Genomic DNA, 25,673 nt, shown 5'->3' with positions numbered 1-25,673 from the left:
CAGAATGTGTCTGATTTAGGAAAGATAAATGTCAGTCTGAGAAGTGATTTCATGAAACTTTGTTGTTTTAAATTTGTTATTAATTACAGAATATCAAATGTGTGCATATCCATTACTCTCTATTAGAGTGAAGCAACAGCTCTGGTCCCCCGTACTAGCCCACGCACGCACGGTGACGTCAGACGTAGCCACACCCACATATTTCAGTAAACCACCTTGCGTCTGGAAGTATGGCGGCCCCAGCGACACAACTACTACTCGACCAAAGTTTAAAGCTGAGATTTTCACGTGAGAGCGATGAATAAGTACACGGGCCGAGGGTTCGGTACCGAAGAGCTGGGCGGCTGTACGAAGGGCGAAAGGCTTGCAGGAAGAGACCCACGGCGGTCTGGCTAACTGACTTTTCCCCCCCGGATTTGCCTGCGCCTCTATGAGTGAAGTGCCTCTTAGTCCGGGTACCACAGGGAAGAAACTCCGCAAGACGGGGATAGTGGGACACGGAAGTTTGGAACTGGTTGTGGATTTTTTTTAGATGAACCCGCTGGCAAAGTAGAAGGTTGTTACGGTCTGCGGTGTTTGTTTGGTGGGACATTAACGTGCGCGAGTCCGCCGTTTGCTGCCGGCGCGTGAGCGGAGACGCAGCCGGAGAAAAAGTGTTGACTGCCCCGCTGCATAACCACAGGCTAACGCTAGCCTGCATGGCTACCTCCAGCGTTAGCTTCCCAGCAGCACTAACGCTTCCATGGCCGTGTAAGTTCTCCTCTTTAGACACTTTAACTCCACTCTATAACTTTTGTGACTGTCTGCTGTGTTTGCTATGCTGACATTTAAACCGAGTTGACTTTTAAAGATGTTTCAGTCGTTACACTGTGCCATAAAGTCCACCAGTAGAGCCGTGGAACTTGTAGAGGAACTTGTTCTTCCTTTATGCAAAGTATTTGAAGTATTTGCTTCTCCTTCCAACATTAAATGGCTCGACAGTTAGGGATTTAACTTTCATTATATTGTACCAGCTGTCTTACTTTATCAGGTGAGTTATTAGGTTGGCAAGAGAGGAGAGGGCATCCCAGGTTTAGAGGGAGAGAAATAAGCTTGAATAGAACAGTACAGAAAGAGAAACAATGGAGGGTAGCTATTAATAACTTTACCTGCAAAATTGTGAGACATTGAGTGTTTAAAACTGTACAAAGTTCTCATATAACTTAAATAAATGACTTAAAAAAAGTTACTCTTATCCTGGAGGCATGTTGGTTTGGCCTCTGCTCTCTCTGTTACTGCAGATCAGTCATAGTTAAAGTCTAAATCAGAAACCACAATTTGTATGATGTCTATTGTTTTTATGTGCTAACTGAATCACTGTATTTGTTTCCCCTTCCCAGATTCAGGTAAAAATGTCTTTTGATGACTCCTGAAACACCCCACTTCTATTAATGTATGATAACCAGAGACTTATTGGAGAAGTACGGATCTGCAGTGTTGACCCGCATTGGCCGAGCTGAGGCAGGGAAAGGGGCTCCTGTCTTCTCCCTGTCCCTTCCCTGCTTAGTGGCCAACTGTTGGACGGTGAGCAACTGAGTCCGGCTTGGAGTTGTCCCGGCTGAGGCCTGGCCCCCTGCCCTTATGGGGCAGCAGCCGGGGAAGTTTGTAGGGGACCAGAGGAGACCGAGTCTTCCAGCCTTCATCAAGGGTGCAAAGAGAGAGTCGTCGCGCCATGGGGCCCAGCACTTTAATGTTTTTGCTGTGCACGGTAAGCACACTGTTTTATATATGAGAAGTTGTTTGTCATTGCCAGTCAGTACATCTTTCAATCTGACTTATGGGAACTGCATCTGCCCTCATAGGTATGTGTCTCTGCTAATATGGTAGCCTCTTTACTTCCCCACCTAATAAATGATAATGAATATCGGTGCAGTGGAACCCGAGGTGGGCACCTACAGTGATCCCTGCCATGGGTCTTTGCTGTGATTGTTTGTCATTCATGATTTGTTGCCAGCATGGATTCATCTGAACAACCGCATCATTTCTGACAAGCAGCGAACATCAAGATGCTGTGTTAGAACCTGAAGGTCTGCCCATGGCAAAGTGATGCTTCAGAGCGACCTGCAGCCTGATGCAGCAGCAGCCAGGGTCACATAGTTGCTGGAGTGGTGTTCTTTCATCCTACACTGAGACATGTGTAGTTTGAAGCAACGGTTAATGATTATACCTCCACAGAAGTGATCTGAGGGAAGTGTTGCCGTTTGTGGCCGAGCGCAACACTTCCTCTCTCCTGTTTGTGTTTGTGTGGAATCAGTGTGTGGTTGCTATGGTTTGCACCTCTGCTTGTTCTCACACAAGCTTGCTGCATAAACTGATTGGGAAGAATAGTGGATTGATAACCTGATATTGTCTGTAATATCTACAAGCCATAAAATGGTAACTAAGAGTTGTTGGTGTTTGCCGGTGTGTTTAACGGTAATCAGATCTCCCAGGCATGTTTATAGAGCTTAAAGCAAATGATAGCCCTTCTTCTTCCTCCTCACTTTTCAAGTCCGTACGGTGTTGTTGTGCCAGATGTGACTGGTTGGTAACACTCCTCATCTCCATTGGTGTTTTCTTCTTCATGTGTGCATGCACATCAACAAAGGGTAGATGTTGTGTTTTGTACTGCACTTGCAGGGTTGTTAACAACAATTACACAACTCAGCTTAAAAATTGATCATAGAGCTGTTATGGCAATATAACAATGTCCAAATATAATATTGAAATCTTGTATTCCTTTGTTTACTCTCTCTCTGCCATTTGGGTGGTCGGTCCCATTTGGATCATTATCTACATTGATTGAAATGTCAGTGCTCTCCAGGGCTCCTTGTGATGGTTTGGGTGATTTATTGGACAGTAAAATGTTGTGAGTTGAATCACAGAGAGATGAATGTCTTAGCTGGAGATGTTTGCCTGGTGTGGTCAAGGCCACAGGGCTTATGTGGCTTCTATGCAATGATGGTATACTTAAAGCAGTCAGTCTGTCTGAGTGCCTTTGTCTTCATTTATAAGCCAGTATAGCACAAAACACACAATACAGCCAAAGCAAAGGGAGGTTTGAGTGAGTTGTGTTCATACAAATATGTTTCACATCAGTTCATTTCTGTGTGAAGCAAAGGCTTATTGATTGTGAAGTCTAACGAAAACAAAACCTGGTTGTATCCTGTAACGTTTCATCAACATCAACGCAAAATGGGATGTTCTATAAAAATGGCATCAAGTCAGTAATGAATGGATCTTTGGAGAGATTAAGCGGAACTATTTGGCATTGTGAAACATTTGAACCACAAGCATGATATGCAGACAAACCAGCTGATAAGTTTACCAAATGTGTCTGTACGACGGTGATTGCCTTGGCGGCGATACTTTCCACTGACTCTGACTCTTGCATAACATCAAGGGGGGGTGGGGGGGGGGGGGGGGCAGGACAGGGAAGGTCAGAAAAACAGAATGAAAGGTTTTGCCGGTAAATGGATCGAATTTGGCGAAGGGTCAGTGACACGGGGTGTATTTGTTTTGCCTCTTCCCCCCCAGTCTTCCTCCTGCGATGAGCTGGTTAGACCAGAGCGAGAGGATGTGAGTCACAGGGCAAGCAGAGGGCAATATCAGCACACAACTTTACATCCATGTTGATTTTTCTTCCTGGTGAGCTCCAGTTCGCTAACATTTGGCTCACCAGTGCCATGCTGCTTCTCAACAGGCAGGTTTAGACCTCAGCATGCAGCTGCCTGAGAGGGAGGCAGAGGCAGTGAAGGGCAAGCAAAGACCTGTCTCTGCTTTTGGCACCACGGTGTACTGTACAGTGGGAAGGTATGATCTCACTGGCTAGCTAGCGCAGGGTTGTAAGGGCTGAGTGGGGTAGTGGATTTTTGAAACCATAGCTCACATATTTCCAGCTGTTGTTCTCCCAGTGGGCCTTTGTGAATCACCAAACTGAGCATCCTCTTAAGTCCAACCTTGGAAATAGGTTGAGTTTCAGTTTTTCAGTTTCAACATATGCCTGAGAGACAACAGAAGTGCATTGCTTTAGAGCTCTTCAGCTTGCGTCTCTTACAATTGGTGCATCAGCAGCCTTTAATGCTCTCCGTGTGCCCTTTGGTGTAATTTGAACAGATGTAACCTAGTGGTGCTGTGAGTATTAGGTTGCTCTAATGTGTGCATTTCGTTCCCTTTTTTTTTGCTCTTTGTGTCAGACGCCTGGAATGTTTTCTGACTGAGCGCAGGAAGAGAAATTGCTGCGTTAGAGTTTGAAGGAATGGAGGAATGGTGCCCCTTACTTGCTTTTCCTGCCATCCCATGTAAAGAGCTGATATAGAAAAGAGGAAAGCAGAGCAGGATTCCGAGGTTAAAGGGTTCAAAGGAAAGGGCGGGGGGGGGGGCTTACTGTGTTACTGGCAACCACTGTCTTTTGGCTGATTTGTGAATAAATTCCAAATGAAAGCAAACATTTTAGAGTATAATGGTGCTTTGCTTGGTTTGTGATTGATTGATTGACGTATATGGTCTATCCAGTCACTGAGGTTCTTGTATCTGTTGTTTTGATACCAACAAATGCAGCGCTGCATTAAAACAGCATATTGTATTGCAGAAGGTAATGGAAGCGCATCGACCAAAATAAATCGCAACCAAATTCCTGTGTGTAACCGTGGACAGACGGCAGTTTTGGCACGCGGCGGGTTGCTGATTAGCCTTTGCCGTCTGAAAGTTGAGCCACAGCAAGCGTGTGTGTGTGTGTGTGTGTGTGTGTGTGGAGACAACAAAAAGGAAAACGGTGCCAGCCCATGGTCATCAGTCAGACGCGTCGGGTTACAGAAGATGTTGAGACCTCCGACATGTTGCTTCTTGCTTGGATAGGTTTCAGTCGTGGGCACAGCAGGGCTTTTCTTCTCGCTCATAGGCTTCACCCCATCATTTTTGCCTGCAGGCTAATGTGGCAGAGCTTCAAGTATTCAGATGATGACACGCCACCTATTCGCCGACACCGCTAGCCGGCTCCTGCGTCGTCGGGAGCAGGATGTAAGACAACGCAATACACCGGAGTCACCGGTCCATAAGGGGACGAACGCACAAACTATCAAGCTAACATGTTGGCGAATACAACAAGGAACCTTCTTGACTTGCATGTCTGTGGCATAAACCTGTGGATTCCCCAGATGTGAATGCAGATTTGACATTATTAACCCTATAGTTAATATGAAAACAATGCTTCACCGCGATGACCTTTACCGAATTTCCATACATTCCTGCACGCCTGGATAAGTAACACATCCTGCTGGAATGTTTATGAACTACTCACAGGTGGACGTCACAATGGGGTGTGTGAACGCTCTCAACCTGCATGAATCTTGTCATGTTGATCTCATGCTGTCACTCGGCATCAAACACAGTATTTTGTTTTGCTTTCATGTCAGAAATGCTTGCATAAAATGAGAGAAAAACTTTGATTATACAATTCCTTATGTTTTGTACTGTGAGTAACCCTTCAAAAGTTTTTTTAAATGTCCTCATAGAGTTAGAGACAGTTATGACTGAGCAACGTCTGAATCAAAGCCCAAACAATGAAGCCCTATCATGTCTCTGTCACATCTCCAACTGATGGAATCGGATTTGGGACAAACCTTTGAGCTCCACTTCCTCATTTGTCAATCAGGTCTGGTGTCCTCTGTGGGAGGAGCTATGGGGGGCAGGACTGAAGTGCAACATAAGGAAGGGTGAGGAAGGAGACCCTCTGTGGGAGTTTAGAGCAAAGGTGCATTTAGGGTGTAGGGTAGGTGGTCTCAGTGTCGTCATACAATGTCTGTGTGTGTGTGTGTGTGTGTGTGCGTCTCTTGTGCAGCAGCTGCCTTCATCTTGCATCCAGCCAATGAGTCTATTTGTGTTTTAGTTCGTAACTCACTCTTTCTTGGCTGGAACTCGTGGAATCTATACAGTCTAGACACAAATCTCCCCTCATGATCCCAGTGGGTCCTGAAGATGGGAGGTGTGTGTGTGTGTGTGTGTGTGTGTGTGTGTGTGTGTGTGTGTGTGTGTGTGTGTGTGTGTGTGTGTGTGTGTGTGTGTGTGTGTGTGTGTGTGTGTGTGTGTGTGTGTGTGTGTGTGTGTGTGTGTGTGTGTGTGTGTGTGTGTGTGTGTGTGTGTGTGTGTGTGTGTGTGTGTGTGTGTGTGTGTGTGTACCCGCTTACGTGCCCACGCAGCAGGCGCCTCATAGTAACGCTCATTCAGACCAGCTGTTAGGCCCTTAGTGGCTTGCCTCTTGCCATGGCTGGCCACGTCGCCACCATGTGGCTCCAAAGAACACCAAAGCGCACGCACGCACGCACGCACACACACACACACACACATGCTGCTCTGAGTCTACACACAGTGGAGCTGCTGTTGTTGATAATCTGCAATGCCTCAACTCATTGGATTATTTAACAAGAAGAGTTCGGTCACATCTTATCAGCATACTTACCTGCTCTTATCTAAACCTGATAGCAGCTGTGTGCTCTGTTTACTAGGCTACATCAGATTCTTCATACGCTGTCAGAATTTATATATCTATGTATGTGTGTGTGTGTGTGTCCCTGGTTGGAAGCCTCATTGCTGATTAGTACGTGTGCTCCCCTCTCATCAGGCCTTGACCACCTGGAAAGGGGTCCACTTTATTCCCACGCTAGCTGATGACTAGCCTCAGCAGGTGTGTGTGGTATGCATAAATCAGCCCAGTGTTTGCCTCACACGGCCCCTCTCTTCCACTCATGACGTGGGTTGTGGAGCACCAACGGGTCGGTAAAGACTTTTGGGTGAAGTGGGTGGCTGTTATGTGGCTTCTACTGGTGGAGTCAATCTGAAAGAAGTGAAATCTACTAGACTGCAGCTTTGAAATCGATTGATAGATTCATTACTGTGGAATTATAGGAAATGTAGGACAGGAATAAGTCATAGTACTTAATGAGGCAGAGACACGAGACATCTCCATCTTAATGGCTCTATGTACGTGTGAAGGTAAAGGCTCCACTGTGCAAATGTACCAACTTATAGTTCTAGTCGGGAGGTGAGAGATGAACATGGGGGCAGGCAACAGCAGTGCAGTGAAGAATCCGACCTGTTGTGCATTCCACTCTCAAATAAGTGGTGCAACACCCCCGCCACCCCCTCGTCTGTCTGTCCATCTGTCTGTCTGTCTGTCAGCTCATAAATGATTAGACTTTACGGTATAGCTGATAAATGTGTGTATGTATTAATGTACAACTAGAAGAGCCAAAAGCCAATCTCTCTCTACATTGCTGAACAAAGGTCTTTCTATCACAGAGAATGTTTTTGCTACTTTTTAATGAGCTGATTCTTGTTGGACGGAAATCCATGAAAGCAAAACCCAATGAAAACAAAAAACACAATGACTAAAGCTTGGACAACAAAAGGCTTTTACATATACATAAAGAAATCATTGTTTATCCCAGAACAATTGAAATGTAAGCATGTCGGTTTGGGGCAAACAAGCTTGTTGAGTCATCGAATCTCACTCTGGTTCCCGCTCATTCATCTGTCAACAGTTGTTTGAGAATCTGGGCTTCTGATTGTTTGACCAAAGTGTCTCTTTCCTTTATGAAAAATATGTGTTTGAGTTGCTAGTTTATATTTCTAGACCTACACGAAACATTGCCCGCTTTCTAAACAAAGGATACGTTTACCTACAGAATGTATGCACACATATACATGTAAATAACACTCTTACATGAATACTGAGAACCTCCAAGTTTGGATAGGAATGCAGCGTGGGAGCTCTCGACACTTGGGTCCACACACATGCACACAACACACACACACACACACACAGAAAAAAAAGCCCCCCTGTTCCCCTCTCCATGCCTGAGCAGCAGCTCCAGACACAGCTGTTGTTTTCTCTGCAGACAACCTGCTACCTAAGATGCCAGCTCGATGTCATCGCCAACATTTCACACACTTACGGCCTCCTGGTTCTGAAGTCTTCTATCCCCTCAACAGCCTACAGAAAAAAACTCCTTAAATTAGGAACTACTTTACCCCAAAAGTATGTACTGTACGTGGTTCCTTGCATTCACGCTGCGATTCAACTGCCACAGAAAGTTGTTGAGAAGGAGAACTCAGTCTTATCCTCATTCTCTAACTTCTCCAGGTGCTTACCGTCCCTTTAGTCCCTTTAAACTTGAAATCCTCATCCCAATCCTCCCCCCCATATGTCCACCCGGTACTGTACTGGTATGCTGTCCCTTTGTGTTTTGTTAAGCTCCTCTTCTTATTGCTATAAGAGGCAGATTGCTATGCTCACTGCATCTGGATCCACTTAAACACAAAGAAGAGACCAAGCAGCTCCACTGCTGCAGCCCCATAAGCCCCAGTCACTCTTTTATGCATCTGTCTGTCTTCTTGACAAACTGGACATATTGACAAATATTGCTTTTTGCTGGTAGCCCCCACCAATCACGGTATTTGTGTTGTCTCTTTGTGCAACCAAATCAATGAACAAAGCTGGAAAGGCTGTAGCTCTAACCTGACCAAACTCCCACCCACAGGTTTTGTGCATGAAGCCTTCTCTTTGCTTCTCGCCTTTCCCTTCTGTAAGAGTTTGGCTTCCCTCATCTGCACTCTCATAAAACAATGGAATATATAAAAACCAGGGCGTCCTGCCAGCACTACTTTTCCCCCCCAAATTGGGTAGTTTAGCTAATATCTGAGAAAATGACTGAATTAGCACTCGCTCCCTTCAAGGACTCTCATGTAGCTCCCTCTGGATGGAACGAGTTTGTCCGGCCCGTCCCTTGGCCCTTTTGTCCTTATTGTTTTTTACAGACCTTTTCATCGCCCGTGATTCATGCCGCATTTGTCCTTGACAAAGTGAAGTATTGCCTGGTTGCGTGCGTCTGATCTGCATGTCTGTGAGGTAAACGTCTGAGGGTTTGCGTCTGTTCGAGCTTCTAGGTTTGTCACATTTGTCGCTTTATCTACTTCTGTCTGACCAAAGCCGTCCACAAGATCAAGCGTCGCGCTCAATCACCGGCTTTGTGTCGCCCTGTGTAGTGTTTGTCATCATTATGAAATTGTTCTAGTCATGTTCCAATTGGCCAGCTGGGTTTAATTCCATCTGTCTCACTTATGCTCGCATGCATTTGTTCTCGTGACGTCTTTATCAACGATTTCTTTGAAGCTGAGCTGACGGATTTTCTAAACAAGTCACCTTGAAGCGAAAGGGTAGAGGGTGGGAGTCATTGCGTGGTGTGTGTGTGGTTGTGTGTGTGTGTGTGAGCAGATGTGCATTAACAAGCTCATAAGGCTATAAAAGCTCAGGCTAGAACTCCCACCCTCTCTCTAACGACATTTTACTTAAATACTTGTTCATACTCTTCCCAAAATCTAGTCCAAGAAAAGCCCGGAGAAATACCTCAAAACACCGTTATTGCATAATCCACATCGGTACCGTCCAGTTGTCGACTCAGTTTGTTCCAAGCAATCGTTGATTCGGAAAAAGGTCACCAGATGCATCGTTGTGTCGTACCTCAGAAGTAGCACCTTCAGCAACGGTTGGTGAATCTTTTTTCTAAGGACGTGAACGTGGAGGGACAGTTGAGAAGTTGGAATGATGTGAGAAGCTTCGATCCATCTGTTGTAACAATATGAACTCGGTGAAACCAAAGCGGCTGATCTCGCTGTGCGTCAGACTATAGATTTTGCTGGGGAAAGTACACTTTGCAGACTTATGTGGAACTCCAAACCCCTTTACTTTATCCGCCCGGCCGCCAGCCTCAGACATTCTCCAGAGGGCACTGGGTAAATAGCCACATGTATGTACACACACGTGCATACACCACATGTAGTACACACATATATGCTCCTTAACGGTCTGACATTGAAGTAGGCTTTGGCTGCAGTCGAGGGCTTTGGCGGCTCACTTCGACTCAGCAGCGGATGAGACACAGACTGTGATGAAGGCGAGTTATTGAAGTATGCTTACTCAGTGTCAACATCTTATTCCGAGCATGGTCCTCATCGGCCATTGCCTCCAACTGCGCTTGCACAATATGTTGCGATATCCTATTAGTGCCGTCAACGTGTAGTGCTTAATCGTAGTACGGACAAACAATTTGAGTATAGAGGGCATGTAAACGTGACGGAGTGGCTCCTCCCTCTCTGTAATTACAAAGCTATTTGCTTTAAAATCCGGTAACTCTTACCTAATCCATGATTTAGATGAACAGCGTTGATGCCAAGTGTTGTCTGGCTCACATTTCTGACATTGTTAGACGGTGTGATTAATGTGCTGACACACACAAGGCAAGTTTCTGTTTGGGTATATTGAGCCTAGCTTCTCCTGAATAAGTCTTTTTTTGAGCATCAACCCTCCCAAATATTAGTCTCCTTTGCTGCCTGCCACATCTTGTCATGGAATGAATGATCGCGGCGCACAAGCGCTAAATTTCGACACATAAAATAACACTGGATGCATAATTGATGGATTTTCATCAACATCTTCTTTTCCCAAAGGTGTTGCATCATTTTATTCTTGCCTCTTGAGAGTTTGGGAACACAACCTGTCCTCTGCTGGAAGGTCTGGAGAGAGGAGTCTGGAGAGTGGGAGGGGGGGGGGGGGTACATGAGAGGAAAAGGGCCAAAAACCATCCCGTGGGTGGATGTACGTCAGCTAACTGCTAACATACTGAGAGAGGCTGGATTATAAAACGCAAGCGAGCGATTCTCCTATGAGCTCACTTCCAAACAATGTGCTTCATGTTTCTCCATCTGCAACCTTTTTTTCCCCTCTCCTCCTTCATTTTATAGCCGCTCTCCTCTTCCCCTCATCCTCTCATCTTCCCCACACTTTTGCGACTGCGGTGAATTAACGGGCCGCTCTCCGAGCTCGAGGAAGTGCATTTCTTCCTAATTGTTTTTTTGCGGGGCGGCAGATGAGAGGAGTACACGAGTTTGCCATACCAGCGCCTCGGCGATGATGTAGGGCCGGGTGGCATGTGGCTGGGTGTTCAGGGTGCTGAGGTCATTACTGACGAATCCACTGAGGCTGTGCAAAGTGTGCATGCATCAATCCCTATACATGCCTGCTCAGAACACCCGAGGATTCAGACTGGTGCAGATCTGGGCTTATTCATGTGTGTTTGTAATGGTGACCTCTGACAATACACCAAACTTAGTTTTTAAAAATAGTTGGAAAGGCTTTGTGACCATTACAGTTTGTGCTCATCTGGTTACTTTGCTGAGGGTACGCTTTAGGAAAAAACCCTGTCCAATCCATACCCGATGATCTCCTGAGTCCTTTCAACCTCAGAGATGTGAGGCGTCTTTGTAATATGAGAAGTGATATCTGTGATGATCTCCTATACCCTGCCCCCTTTTTTACATCTTGCAATCTCATTTGTTCCGATAGCGGTGGGCAGAACTTTTCAATTGCTCTTCGAACTTTTCCAAACTACCTCTACGCTACATCAAACAGTCCTGACAGAACGGACTGGAAGCCTGCTATGATGGAGGCATAAATCATGACTAAACCACTGTTTAACTGCATAGAAGCACCAGGAGTCTAATGCCAGGATGCCTGTTTCATCATATTTCTCTTCTACGCTCAACTATTTCATGATTGAACCCACCAGTCCAAACGAAGCATAGCTGATGGAGCGATAAGGCTCATTTCACTGGCCAGCTTCTTTTGAATTTGTGTTGAATGCTAATATGAAGAGAAAATAGCCGCATCGTTTGGCTTTTTTGCTAAGAATTTGAGGTTTAGTTTAGCTTGGATAGGATCAGTTTGACTTGAGAAGGTGAAGTCGGTGCACCTTTGTAGTTTTAGCTCCATCTGCAAAGTCGGTAGATTTTTTACAGACTCTGCATTCACCAGATCACAGCGTCTTCTTCCTCCTATAAAAGGTTCAGTAAAAATAAACCTCAGGTTACTGAAGTCGGTACAAATTGATGCGTTGGTATGTATTCCGTCACACTCGGTGTTTTTGCTCGGTTTTCCTGAAGAATGGAAGCACTCAAAGAAACTCCTTCTTCATTCTGCGAGGCCCACGTCCAGCTTGTATATCTTGTTGGTCTAACTCAAGTGGGCGCTGAGGTTTAAGAGGACAGCGTGAACAGAAATTCCAGAAAATGCTAATGCTTGTCAGAAGACTTGCACTTCTGGCATCCTGAGGTAAACTTCACAGCTTGCTACTTTTGATGACGTGACCACGTGATCACCTCAAGAGAAAGATCTTTAGATAGAGGACGTTTGACATGTTGTGTATTGTTGGACCGTGTGGGCTTTGGGACCGTTTGATGTGACGACGACGCATAAATGGAGCTGGCACTCCTGTCTCTGTTATTTGTACTGCAGCCTTCTACCATGAAAACGACAGGTAAACATTAGACATCCTGTGATGGGTTAGCTGCTTTATGAACATTAATCCCATCTCAATAGTGCTTTAGATGGAAAACAGTTAACAAAGGCAGACCCAAAGGGAAAGCACAGTCTTTGAAACAAAACGCCATAGATGTCGCGGACTCGCCTGTGTGCTTTTATCCACGCTCCACTGGATTTGCTTCAGAATTGCGACCGAACCTCTGAATAAATGTTGTTTATCTGTGCTTGGAGACAGCTGAGGAAAGACAGAAGAGAGATAAAAAGTCATGTCGCAAGAGTGCTCGGCTTCTGCCAAGGATTATTTGCTTCTTCCAGATATGGCCAAATCACCGCCGCTCTCTCAAATCACATGGCCAGACATGTTTCCCTACAGATAAGCGATCGGATAAAGTCAAATATATTGATTTGCGTGCTTGACTCCCATTTTTGTGAGATTCTGTGATGCAGGCTCTGGATCCAGAGCTTTAGTCGCGTCTTTGAAACTCCTGACCCGCTTCCAGAGCTGATACTTTAACCTGTAAACATTTCAGAGTGCAGAGAGGGAAGGAAGGAGCATGGCTGAGGAGAAGAGAGAGGGGGAGGAAGACAGTGAGAGGGGGAAGGGGGGTTAAAAAGTTGGGGGAGGAGCTTCTAGTAATCATCTCATGACTCCAGAAGGAGGAAAGGGAGAATATTTCTGCTCTGTTCTGGAGCTAGAACTTCACTTTTAATGAGACCTCTGGAGCTTTTGTCTCATATGTTGGCGTGAATCTCGTGAGTTGGTGTGGTCTTGTTTGTACTCTTGTGAGTGTGTGTTTGTGTGTGTGTGTGTGTGTGTGTGGTAGAGCTCTCTCCCTCTCATTGTGTCTTTGCTGCGGGAGGTGGGAGGGGCCCAACCAGCTGATGTCACTGAGTGCAGCGGGCCGAGCCTGAAAGAGGCCCTTTGTTGGCAGCTTGTAGCACGAGTGAGTCCCTGTGCCGCAGATACACACTCGCACAGGGGACAGGAGAGAGCAACAGCGCTGTTTGGAACCGCTCTGCTGCCCACTCGACTCACACATCTGCACGCCTCGCAATCCTTTGGACTGAAAAACATGCACTTTTGGGATCGTACGGAAGCAGAGCTTACGAGAATCTACAGGGAGAAAATGGAGACACTTGGAAGAGAGAGTTGGTAGAGTTTGGTTAGTGTAGCTGCTTCTCTGTGTGAGGAAAAGAGCGGGCGAGAGGAGGAAAAAAAGGATTTACAGCAACAGGAAGGACCTGGGGAAAGAAGAAAACCGTTATATGTCAGCACCCGTTCGGCCTTTGTGCTGTGTTTGATTTTTCCTCTTCTTCCTCTTTGATGTGATCGCCTCTTTCTCCTCCCGGGCGCATGTAGACGGGAATCTGTCGAGGAACATTTGACTTGAACAAGGACCCCCAAGTTTTCGAGTGGCAAAGGAAAGTAAGCAAATGAAAATGTTGGAGATATGCCTGAAATTGGTGGGGTGTAAATCAAAGAAAGGCCTCTCGTCCTCCTCCAGCTGTTACTTGGAAGGTAAGGGTATGCCGCCATAGATTGTGTGTGTGTATGTGTGTTTGTGTGTAGAAAGTTTGCCTTCTGAGAAACGTACACCAATCCACGATAAAGGTGTCCGAGCGGAAAAGCGATCGGCGGCATAGAAGCAGAGTATTTTAGCCTCTTTTTCTGTGCGATAGTCTCAACAATGATCCCTGTACTGTGGAAAGTGAAGAAGGGGGAGGAGAGTGTGAGCACAAGGGAGGGTGAGGGAGGCCAGACACACTGGCTAGCTGCAGAGGAAAGAAGTGGAAAAAGAGACGGAGAAGAGAATACAAGGAAATCTGATTCCTGGCCATGTCCCACTAAGCTCTTGTTTATGAGGAGAGGGGATCTAATCTCAGTCTGCGCACTATATTCTATTATGTCCTTCAACTTAACTCTCGCTTGTCCCTTCAAAGTGTGTTTATATATAAGAACTAACTCACAAACTTAGAAGATAACGCAGATGTTTGCATTTTGTTTGCGGTGCAGGAACTAGACCTGAACCATTTTCCATTTCTCCACAGTAGCCAATGACCTTCTTCTTCTTCTTCTTCTTCTCCTTCTTCTTGTCAAAGTGAAACGGGATAATAGATTTTTTTTCTTTTCGGTGAAGAAATGGAGACGTTCCGAGAAACCCCAGGACGCATTGACCTGGTGCAGTAATCGATCAGTAATGGAAGACACGGCGAAGTCTCGCTTGTGTCCAAGATTGCGCAACCAGAAGATTTAACACCAACAGATTGCGCGTGTTTACTCCCAGCTGAAGTGGATGACGAGGAACAATAAATCCCAAACGTTTCCTGTTACAGATATTAGCGCTTAATGTTTCTCAACCTTTATTCATCCTAGTGTTCTTTGCCTCATATTAAGACTTTTATTGTTTCTCATTAGCGTCTACCAAAGTTCTTAGAACCACACCAGTTTGTCTTTCCCTCCCACTGAAATCTGTAGGTTAGAGGTCAGAACTATGCGGTCCAATAAGGTCCGACTTCATGGACACCATCCAGAACGTGAGGTGGATTGACGGTCCTTCGTCTTCACCCTCGGCTGGTGTAGACATCGGTGGAACCAGACATTGTATTTTGATGTTCCTGGTTCAGCTTTGACGAAATCTCTGTCTCTGTCTTTGCATCGGTGTGATCCACTAAGCTCGGTTGCATTCCTGTTGCTCACAGCGGCACAGTCACGGCCACGAATTCTTCACAAGTTCCACACACGTTTAATCATTCGGAGTGTCATCGCAGGAGTGGAGCCAGGCCGTACTGTAATTTCTCCCACTGCATGACTCTGGAGAATTGTAGCGCTGTAATTCTCCTTCCCCCCTCCTGAATTACTGAGTTAGTTTTTTTATTTCTTTTCTCTTTGGGTGTGTGCCGGTGCATGTGTCAGTGTCCTGTCACCTTCTGTGGTATTTGCGGCGTGTGAGATGGACATGTGCAACACGGGCTGTTACACACTTTATGACCCAGCCAAACTGGACATATGGCGTCTCCTGGTAGGTCTCCGGCGTCCGTAACTGATCGATCGGTCCCCGTAGTTCCACTCGATGATTCCGATTCGTTCTCCTAATGTTGTCTGTCATTTTTCCGCAAAACATCCAGGCACCAAACTGCTCTGGCGGTTTTTGGGTAAACTACCTCGGCCAGTACATATTATATTCCAAAACAACACAGACACAACTGAGACAACATCATTTCGACCTTTCTTGATTCAATCCAGCTCACTCACCCCGCAACAAACCCCGCCTGCGCTGCTTCTGCGTCCTGAAAGGTTTTGATTAAATTCTGCGAAAAACTTATGAAACCATAATTTGATGGTTTATACTGGATTTACAAAGCGGAATTTAGTTTCTTTTAAACTTAAGCTCCGTAGTTATGAAGAAATGGCTGGCTGTGCTCGCTTAGTTTTCATGCTTCGTGCTATGCCAAATAAGGCATGAATGATCGCCGAGGGCTTTAAGGGATCAGTCTTATTTCATGTCATAAGGCGGTATGAGGTACCCGCCATAGATGTTACAGCCTCTTGAAACGGAACGCAAGTATAAAACTAATATTTGCCGTAAACAGTAAAGATGGATTCTATTAACTTCAAAAAGCAGAGGGAGATTACACAAGATGAATATCTCACTGAGCTGAATCACACATCTTCATCTTTAAATCTTCCTCTTTAAGGTACTTTAGAGAAGATCATTTGCCTCCATATGTTATTGATCCGATAAGGTGGAAACTAGTCAAACTAATCTCTTGTTGTACCTCCGTGTCTTTGCTGGTTGACCTACATATCAAGTGACCAGCACCAGGATCTGTGGAGCCAGCAAAGTGTCAGTGAACGCCACACGCCATCCAAAAAATGCTCCAACTAACGCCGGGGCCGATGATGGTTCTCCAAATGTCCCTCCAGTATCCAAACATGGCAAAAAAGGAGCATTAGACTCACGGTTCCTGCCTCCAGGCCATAGATGTGCAGCGGAGCAAATTCTGGGTTAATGCTGCGAGTGAAGTCATCTCTCTCCTGGAGTCTGCACTGTTATCTGAGCTTTTCTGAGGAATTTTAATCGCGCACATACAGCACAGCACATAAAGCTGCCTGGGCACAACGTCCACATACTGTAGATGAATGCAAAGTGGTGTCTCTGGTGAATAAAACTCCAGCCCCTTTCACAGCAAACGCATGCTATCATCAAATATGTTCATCATGTTTGCGTGGGTAATGTTTTGTCTTCCCTTTATTCACGCGTCGCTCTGAAAAAGCCATTTTAAATCAGGCATTTTGTCTCATTTCCTGAAACTGTTCCACAGAAATGCTTGATCATAAAATGGGCCGATAATTGAAGTTCTTGAAGGTCGATAAAACTTTTCTTAAACGTTTGCCACATATGTGTAGCCAGTCTCTTGCCTTTACAGCAAATGTTCCTACAAATCAATTGAAATCATTTGTCATAGAAATGCAGTTTCTCTCCATTCACTTAGCCCGTTGTTTTAGATTGGAAACCTCCATGTGCCTGTGTGTGTGGGAGAGAGCATGTGTGGGCATGTGTTCCTGGGGGGGAAGAGATGTCATTTGTCTCCCAAAACATGTGTGACAACAGCTGAGCAAGCCACACAATCAATCCGCTGTTAAAGGTCTCTTCCTCTTCCTGTCACTTTAACACTTCTTCTTTAACTATCTTACGCATTTACCTCTCAGTGCGGGGAATAAGTAAGAAGTTGGGGGAAGTACAGTATGGTAAAAGGCACACGGAGAGGGATGTGTTGCTGCTGATTCATTGTTCTGTGTGTGTTGAAATGGAAGGATGAAAACAGTAACTCAAGATCTCGAGATCCAAATCTAAACTCCAAGCCGCCGTTTTTGCTTCACATTTTAGTGAACCTACATGTTGATCCGCTGGTTCTGTCTGTTTCAGAAGCTCTCCAGAGACCAGACTTTGAGGCCCAGGGTCTGACCGAGGCGGCTCGCTGGAACTCCAAAGAGAACCTGTTGGCCGGACCCAGCGAGAATGACCCCAACCTGTTCGTCGCTCTCTATGACTTTGTGGCCAGCGGCGACAACACGCTCAGCATTACCAAAGGTGAGCAAACGAGAAACAACCGGTTCTCCAGATGAAGGCCCTGGATCTGTCAGGGGTTCAGCTCTCATTTACAGGTCCATTTCAAATCACAGTAGGTTTGTTTTTGCAACATCCACTCATCCCACGCCTTGCACTTTGTCCACACTGTTGCCCGTCCCTCTGGGGTTATTTTGGACAAGGACCTATCTTCCTCCGCACTCGTCCACAGGGACTCGCAAAGGTCACTTGGAAGCGATGGCCGCGTTTTGTCAATGTCGCCGCGTTGTCTTATTCGCCTTCCCGTCTGGTCTCCTTCCCTCCTCCGTGTCCTCATCCCCGTCTGACTCTCGCTTCCTGACGATGGGGCTCACGTGCGGTGTTTTGTTTTCCACCGAAGCCACTGTAAAACAATACAGCAGATGGAATCGCATAGACAAACAGAGGAAGGAAGGAGAGGACACACACACACACAATGGAATATGCAAGGAAATGCCCCGTGCAAAACATTCAGATCATTTTAATACAGGTCACACTAAAAGTCCTTTGCATCTGTGTGCCTCACCACATTACACAGAATACATTATTATTTTGATACCAGTTTGGTTAAAGTACTGTTTCATGATTCTACTGATGTGGAGAGTCTAGGCCCTGTTTCATTTTTTAGTTTCAGTGTCATTTTCAGTCTAAATTACAGGAAAGAAATGAATTCCCTGCACCAAGGTCTGATCAGTGGAAAATGAAAGTCCCAGCCAACATGACGGTAGATCTCAACAGTTGAGCTGCCCCCAATGCATAGAATGAGGAAACTCACAATGGGCTCAGCTGGATGAATAGTTTGTTCAAGGTCACACAAAAAACAGTATTTAAAGGTTGATAATGTGAGCAATTACAAGTGAAACTTTCATTTTCCCTGGCGGAGCAGGTGAGAAGCTGCGTGTGCTGGGTTACAACCACAATGGCGAGTGGTGCGAGGCGCAGACCAAGAACGGCCAGGGCTGGGTGCCGTCCAACTACATCACCCCCGTCAACAGCCTGGAGAAGCACAGCTGGTACCACGGGCCTGTGTCGCGCAACGCCGCCGAGTACCTGCTCAGCTCGGGCATCAACGGGAGCTTCCTGGTGCGCGAGAGCGAGAGCAGCCCCGGCCAGAGGTCCATCTCCCTGCGCTACGAGGGCCGAGTCTACCATTACAGGATTAACACTGCGTCTGACGGGAAGGTAGGCCTACACCTTCACCACACACACACACACACACACACGCACGCACGCACGCACGCACACGCACACACGCACGCACGCACGCACGCACGCACGCACGCACGCACGCACGCACGCACGCACGCACACTGCATTGGGAAGACTGCATTGCAGAGAGTGTGGGCGATTACGCAATAACAGTTCCTCTGTGTAGGTGGAAATCACCAGGGACAGGAAACAATGGCAGCTGTCTTCTTTATATTGTCCTTTTGCGTTTGTGCTTGTGTATCACATGCTCTCTAGGTTCCGTTGATATTCCCAAGAACAGATCAGTCAGTCCAACCATTGTCTCTGCCTAAATGCTCGTCACGTCAGCAGTCTGTGCCACTGAGAGTCAGTCACATCAGTTCGGCCTCGATAAGCTGCTGTACTCACTTATATCCCTGACTTGTTGATTTGGTTTTGGGGGCCTGACACAGTTTTTCAACTTTAAACCGAAATCGCAATTCAGTAACATGAATTTGTCAAAGCGCAGGGAAGATGCGACCCCTCCGCTGCTCCTCAGGGCCTCGTACGCAGACAGACGCTCCCAAATGACATGTGGTTTGTCTGAAGAGATCACAGATGCGTCATGCGGCGTAACAACTAAAACATGCGTGGGTGTAAGACGAGCGTTACTGCGGTGGGGTTTGTTTGACTAAAGATAAGCATCAGATCTGTTTAGTCACTGTTGTCGTGTTTTCATCTTATCTCTGCTGACGGTGTTGCACGCAGAAGTGTACAGGAATCCACCACTTTCACTTGTTTACCAGACGAGAATGCATGACAAACTGGTATCATCACAGCTTTGTAATCCGTGCATCGCAATTGGGAACTGCTGCGAAATTGCAGATCCCTAAATATGCTTGATATTGTTTACATGCAGATGCGGGTGAAGACCATCTTAATGTCTCCTCCACCAGGGGTTATAATGGACTAAACACACATCCGTGATTGTTCCTTGAATTGCACTATATGGGTAGAAGTGTTGCTGTGGGATTTCCCCCCCCCCCCATAGTGTTGTAATTTGAGAGCGCACTGCTGAGGGCGGTCGTCACCTGTTGCGATGTCGAGAGGTGAGCGAGCCTGAGGAACGCGAGGTATGACAGGAATGCCCCCTTAATCACCGCTGTGCTGCTCCTTACGGCCAGCAGACAGAAGGCCGGCCACACACTGACACCCATGCTAAGACACGCATCTGCACGGACAGATGCAGACAAGTATGCACGCAGGAGAACAAACGGACGGCTCAGGCGGGACAGGGACACGCGCTCTGCTCTTCCCCCGAGCCGCGTTGTTTTCCATCCACGCACGGAGAGCAGAAGTCTGGTAGCACTTCTTCCAACGTCTCACCGCTCAACGCCTCCGCCGCCTCCTTTCACACAGTCTGCGCTGATCTCTATCAAGGTTTTCACAATGTGTATGCTTTTCCTGGAGTGACGTCAGAGCCGGACAAAGGAAAAGACGGCGTCCACTCTGCTCCCACCGAAATCCCTCCACCGGCAGACGCTTTGTTAAGAAAATGCCTCCCTCAGCAGCTCTGGAACTTTCTGGTTTTCTCACGATAGGCCAAGAATTATTCCTTCATTTATGTCACCCACGCTGTCCATATTCTCCATGTTTTGATGTATTTTAAAGCAGAGGGCCACAATGTAAGGGTCATGTGTCTTCTCGTCCTCTGCAGCTGTACGTCTCGTCAGAAAGCCGCTTCAACACGCTGGCCGAGCTGGTGCACCACCACTCCACGGTGGCAGACGGCCTCATCACCACGCTGCACTACCCGGCGCCCAAGCGCAACAAGCCCACCATCTACGGCGTGTCGCCCAACTACGACAAGTGGGAGATGGAGCGCACAGACATCACCATGAAGCACAAGCTGGGCGGCGGGCAGTACGGCGAGGTGTACGAGGGCGTGTGGAAGAAGTACAACCTGACTGTGGCTGTCAAGACGCTTAAGGTGTTGATTCCTCCTGAAAACACAAAATACATTCACTGAGTTTTGATTTGGCTGAATAATGCTGCCCCCTCCTGCTCTACAGATGCAACTGCAGCTAATGCTCTGCCAATACTCAACCCCCTTCTCTGTCTTTCTCTTCAGGAGGACACGATGGAAGTGGAGGAGTTTCTGAAGGAAGCCGCCGTTATGAAAGAGATCAAACACCCTAACCTGGTACAGCTGCTGGGTAAGGACTCTTTCCAAACCCGTTGCTCTGCTGAAGTTCGGCCCCGCTCTTGAAGGCGTAGGCGTAGACGTTACGCACAAAGAATACAAATGAAAACAAGTAGAAGCGTTCAGGAAAGAGTGTTCGCCCATATTTTACTTTCTGCCGTCCTTGGCAGGTGTGTGCACGCGCGAGCCGCCGTTCTACATCATCACCGAGTTCATGACCCACGGCAACCTGCTAGACTACCTGAGGGAGTGCAACAGGGAGGAGGTGAACGCCGTGGTGCTGCTCTACATGGCCACGCAGATCTCCTCCGCCATGGAGTACCTGGAGAAGAAGAACTTCATCCACAGGTGAGCTCCAATCTCCTCCTCTCATGGTTTCCTTATGGTTTCCTCCTGTACGGCTCCGTGCAGCAGCTCCTCCTTTCAGCCGTTCACTCACGGATCACAGCTGCATCACTGACGGGCGCTGTTGTGACATCGGTGGTTTGTTCCGGCACGTTTAATTAGATTCTTTGGCAGATGATGTAAGTTATGTCATTCCTATTTGCCAGATAACTTTCAAGCTTGTCAAGACTCGGCTTGCGAATCTTGATTGAAGTGCCAACATCAGAGTTGGGGAAACAATTGACTTCTCTTCATATCAGCTTATCTGTCATTTGTAGATGTTTGATATCCGCCTCATTTTGACCGGAAGAAGTCTGAATTCCGCCATCAACCCGTCTTCCTTTCTATATTCTCTCCTCCAGGGATTTGGCCGCTCGTAACTGTCTGGTCGGGGGGGACCACCTGGTGAAAGTAGCGGACTTCGGGCTTAGCCGGTTGATGACTGGAGACACCTACACGGCCCACGCCGGGGCCAAATTCCCCATCAAATGGACGGCTCCAGAGAGTCTGGCCTACAACAAATTTTCTATCAAGTCTGATGTCTGGGGTGAGCACAGACAAAGCTATACATGCGAACACAGCTGCAGTTCCATATGTGCGTCTGTTACTCATTGTCGTGGCCTCCGTGTTCCCAGCGTTCGGCGTTCTGTTGTGGGAGATCGCCACCTACGGCATGTCTCCTTACCCGGGCATTGACCTGTCGCAGGTCTACGAACGGCTGGAGAAAGACTACAGGATGGACCGACCGGAGGGCTGCCCGGAGAAGGTCTACGAGCTCATGAGGGACTGTGAGTGCCAAACAGCAACATCTATGCATGATAGGACAAAAAAAGGTGATGTAATTTGAAGGGAAACAAACTGACAGACTCCATTTTGATTTCTTTCCATCAGGTTGGAGGTGGAACCCGTCAGAACGTCCGTCTTTTGCCGAGACGCATCAGGCCTTCGAGACCATGTTCCAGGAGTCCAGCATCTCTGACGGTCGGTGGTTCTTCACACGATCACATTGAGAAGGGCTTTGTGTTTAAGTTTAATTTAGAAGATGAAAGACATTCCTTTTGTGCATCTAGAGGTGGAAAAGGAGCTGGGGAAGAAAGGGAAGAAGATGACATTGGGCCCCATCCAGCAGGCTCCAGAGCTGCCAACCAAGACCAGAACTATGCGTAAAAACATGGACAGTCGGGATGGAGACAGTCCTGGTGAGACACGCTTCCATTCTCATCGATGCTTTCAATTTAAATTTCCCAGTTTTAACAAAGCATTTCCCTGATCAATCTGTGCTCTTCTCCACCTCAGACCCCTTGGAACCTGAGGCGGCTGTGTCGTCGCCGATGCTCCCCAGGAAAGAGCGCCCCCTCCTGGACAGCAACGTGAACGAGGACGACCGCTTGTTGCCCAAAGACAAGGACAAGACTCGCAGCGGTTTCCTCAGCCTCATCAAGAAGAAGAAAAAGAACGCGCCGGCTCCGCCCAAACGCAGCTCCTCCTTCAGAGAGATGGACGTCCATTCTGACAGGAGGGGCCTGACTCCAGACCCACGAGACACCGACAGCTTCAACAACGGCGCCTCTTTGACCATCAATGACGCCACACACGGGATTGACCTTTCAAAGATCCTGGGCTCTAACAACAACGGGACTGGCGGCATCACCAACGGCGCTCCGACCTATCCAGGGCCTTTGTTCCCCAGGAAGAAGGGAGTCCCTGCAGTTCCCGGTCCAGGGGGCAAGACCGCTATCACACCGCCTGGCGAGGAGGAACCCGTGTCTAACTCAAAGCGCTTTCTGCGGTCCTCCTCTGCCTCCAGCACGCCCCCCTGCTCTGACGGCACAGAGTGGAAGTCCGTTACGTTGCCTCGGGACCTGGGCCAGCGCCACTTTGACTCTGGCACCTTTGGAGGCAAACCGGCGCTGCCACGCAAGAGAGCGAGCGAGCAGAAAGGGGATATGACCCCTCGGATGGGCACCCTCACCCCCCCGCCCCGCCTGCCTAAGAAGGGAGAGGAAACGTCCGACGAGGTATTCAAAGACTCTGATCCAAGTCCAGGTTCCAGTCCTCAGGCGTTGACACCAAAGCTGGTCAGGAGACCAGGAGCACAAGGCCTGGAGAACTCCAAGACCAGTGCTCTCCACGCAGAGCTGCTCAAGCCCAACGTCTTTCCTGCTCTGGGGGCAGCCGCAGATGAGTGCAGGGCTCGCCGGAACAAGCATATGGACTCCTCGTCCCTCAGGGAGAGAGGAAAGTTCCAGAAACCTAAGCCAGCACCGCCTCCACCACCCTCCAATGCCAAATCAGGAAAGATCTCCCGAAGCCCCACTCAAGAACTTCCCTCCCCGTCCTCCGCCCCCTCAGACGTCAAAGCTAAGGGCTTCCCTTCTCTCTCAGAGCCCCACCACACAACCACTGTCAGTGACCAAGCCCGCACACCCCTCAGTGAGGGCTCCAAGAAGCTGCCTCTGGGCTCCGCCTCCAAACCTCAACCGTTAAAGACCTCCGCCTCCGCCGGTTCCATGTCCACCTCCGTCTCCGCCCAGAGCTTAGGAGGCTTCTCCTCCTCCCTCACCTCCCCAGGTGACCCGACCTCGCTCACCGCTTTCATCCCGCTTGTGAACACCCGACGCTCCCTACGCAAGACCGCCCCCCGCCAGCCGGCCGAGCGCACGCCCAACTCGGCCGTGACGCGCGAAATGGTGCTGGAGGGCACGGAGCTGCTCCGCGCCGCCATCTGCCGCAACTCTGAACAGACGGGCAGCCACAGCGCCATGCTGGAGGCCGGCAAGAACCTGTCCAAGTACTGCGTCAGCTACGTCGACTCCATCCAGCAGATGAGGAACAAGTTTGCCTTCCGGGAGGCCATCAACAAGCTGGAGAACAGCCTGCGCGAGCTGCAGATCTGCCCCACAGCCACTGGGGGCGCCAACGGACAGCAGGACTTCAGTAAGCTGCTGTCCTCTGTCAAAGAGATCAGCGACATTGTTCAGAGGTAGCAACATGGAGAGGTGAAACTGAGAGGAACGTTTTTGTGAACCGCAGCCCGTGCGGAACTCATGTTAGCGGGTCAAAGGGTAAAGAGAGTGAGAGTGTCTAATTCAGACTACACGCTTAACCCTTTGAGACACTTAAGCCTGTGGTTATTGTGGATGGAATGAAAGAAATGTAGATGAATTTTATACAGTTTGTGATATGGAAAAGCCTTAACTATGAATGAGCCCAGACTCTGTTTGGCCTCAACCAGAGGCTGGGGGTCAGCATGACCTTTCACCAAACCGTTTTTCGAAACGATTACGTCTTATATTGTGTGTTCCCTGCATGGGTGACACGAGCAGACAAAGGGCCCCTGTGATAGTTCAATCACCGTCAGCGTGTTTCATTTACAGAGACGACAACGTGCAAAAGCAAAAAAGCCTTAACCTCAGCGTGTTCTCAGAGGCCTCGGAACGCTCAATGAATCTCATCATCCCATCGGTTTTTATGTTTGCCCATTGGTCACTCGGTGATTGATGAGTGGAGATGGGCGTCGGCGTTTATTGTGAATGAACGCTTAATGCAGTATTTGGAAATCCTGTGCCATAAAACAATGATGGGAGCGAGCGGATGAGGCAATTTATCTTTGTTTTTTTTTTTTACTTCTCTACGCAACAAAGCAACACATCGTGCCTTAAACACTCCGCACAGAGCCGATCACCGTTCACCAACTCAAAGCAGACATGTTGCCTCAGTTGGGATTTTTTGCGAAGGTGGTTAAAAATAGCCGTGCGGATTAAAGTGTTCGATCTTCATACCAAATGCCTTTGCCTCCAGCGTGTGTGTGTGTGCCGGAGAGGGACCAGGGCGCAGCAGAAGCAACTCAGCAACCCATCACAATGTTACTTTACGACTGGAGCGCTCCTGTTTGCATACAACCGTCACCTCTCTGTTACACAAAGCCGTCAGTAGGTGGCGCTGCAGAGAGGGATGGCAGACTGACCGACGGTGTTTTCTGGGTCTCAATGTGTGTGTCTGTGCTGTTTCAGAGGCCTTTACCCCCACGCCAGCAGCAAAGACAACGGAAAGCGTATGTATGCATCTCCTGGGGGAAACACTGGACTGAAGCATTATTTTTTCATGGAAATCTGTCACTTTGCTGTCTTTACTAAGTAACATAAACATGAGAAGCTGAGCGTTGCAAAAACAAAAAAAAAACACCAAATTCCACTGTAACATCATTACGCTCCTCACGCTGGCCTGCAGCCGTCTCACCCCCGCGTCGGCCCGTCTGACTGCGACGCCTCGAGGACATGAGTCGACCACAAGCCGCTGCCGCCGCCTCGACTTCACCATGGTACTGTCGGCGTCGGCTCCTTTTTTAAGATTCCTCCTCTTTACTGACCATACCACTACTTTTCCTTAGTATCCAAGCCTCCTCACCAATTTTGTAGAC

At 47.9% G+C, this 25,673-nt stretch overlaps 1 protein-coding gene across 2 annotated transcripts; it reads left to right on the top strand.

The window, feature by feature from the left end:
• The first annotated feature begins 210 nt into the window (after window positions 1-210).
• On the top strand, window positions 211-25,409 carry abl1 (c-abl oncogene 1, non-receptor tyrosine kinase). Of its 2 annotated transcripts, XM_076164368.1 has the most exons (12): window positions 211-750; window positions 1,380-1,747; window positions 17,320-17,484; window positions 18,386-18,681; window positions 20,384-20,656; window positions 20,798-20,882; window positions 21,040-21,217; window positions 21,616-21,800; window positions 21,889-22,041; window positions 22,145-22,234; window positions 22,324-22,452; window positions 22,550-25,409. In XM_076164368.1, the coding sequence occupies exons 2-12, from the start codon at window positions 1,621-1,623 to the stop codon at window positions 24,238-24,240; spliced, it is 3,372 nt and encodes a 1,123-aa protein (XP_076020483.1). In that variant the 5' UTR covers window positions 211-750; window positions 1,380-1,620; the 3' UTR covers window positions 24,241-25,409. The 2 variants fall into 2 exon arrangements, with proteins under 2 accessions (XP_076020483.1, XP_076020484.1); XM_076164369.1 differs by lacking the exons at window positions 211-750; window positions 1,380-1,747 and adding an exon at window positions 13,069-13,910.
• The last annotated feature ends 264 nt before the right edge of the window (window positions 25,410-25,673 follow it).

The sequence above is a fragment of the Genypterus blacodes genome, unplaced genomic scaffold (assembly GCF_046128005.1).
Source record: "Genypterus blacodes isolate CSIRO-AG114 ecotype Tasmania unplaced genomic scaffold, CSIRO-AGI_Gbla_v1 ptg000133l_1, whole genome shotgun sequence".
Classification (NCBI taxonomy): Eukaryota; Metazoa; Chordata; class Actinopteri; order Ophidiiformes; family Ophidiidae; genus Genypterus; species Genypterus blacodes.
This window is presented reverse-complemented; position numbering and strand designations above follow the sequence as displayed.

Excerpts from the sequence above, each read along its gene's own strand:
- abl1 (XM_076164368.1), top strand. The coding sequence starts at position 1,621 with ATGGGGCAGCAGCCGGGGAAGTTTGTAGGGGACCAGAGGAGACCGAGT. Across the intron at positions 17,485-18,385 it reads CACGCTCAGCATTACCAAAG|GTGAGAAGCTGCGTGTGCTG; the intron begins GTGAGCAAACGA and ends CTGGCGGAGCAG. Across the intron at positions 21,218-21,615 it reads AAGAAGAACTTCATCCACAG|GGATTTGGCCGCTCGTAACT; the intron begins GTGAGCTCCAAT and ends TCTCTCCTCCAG.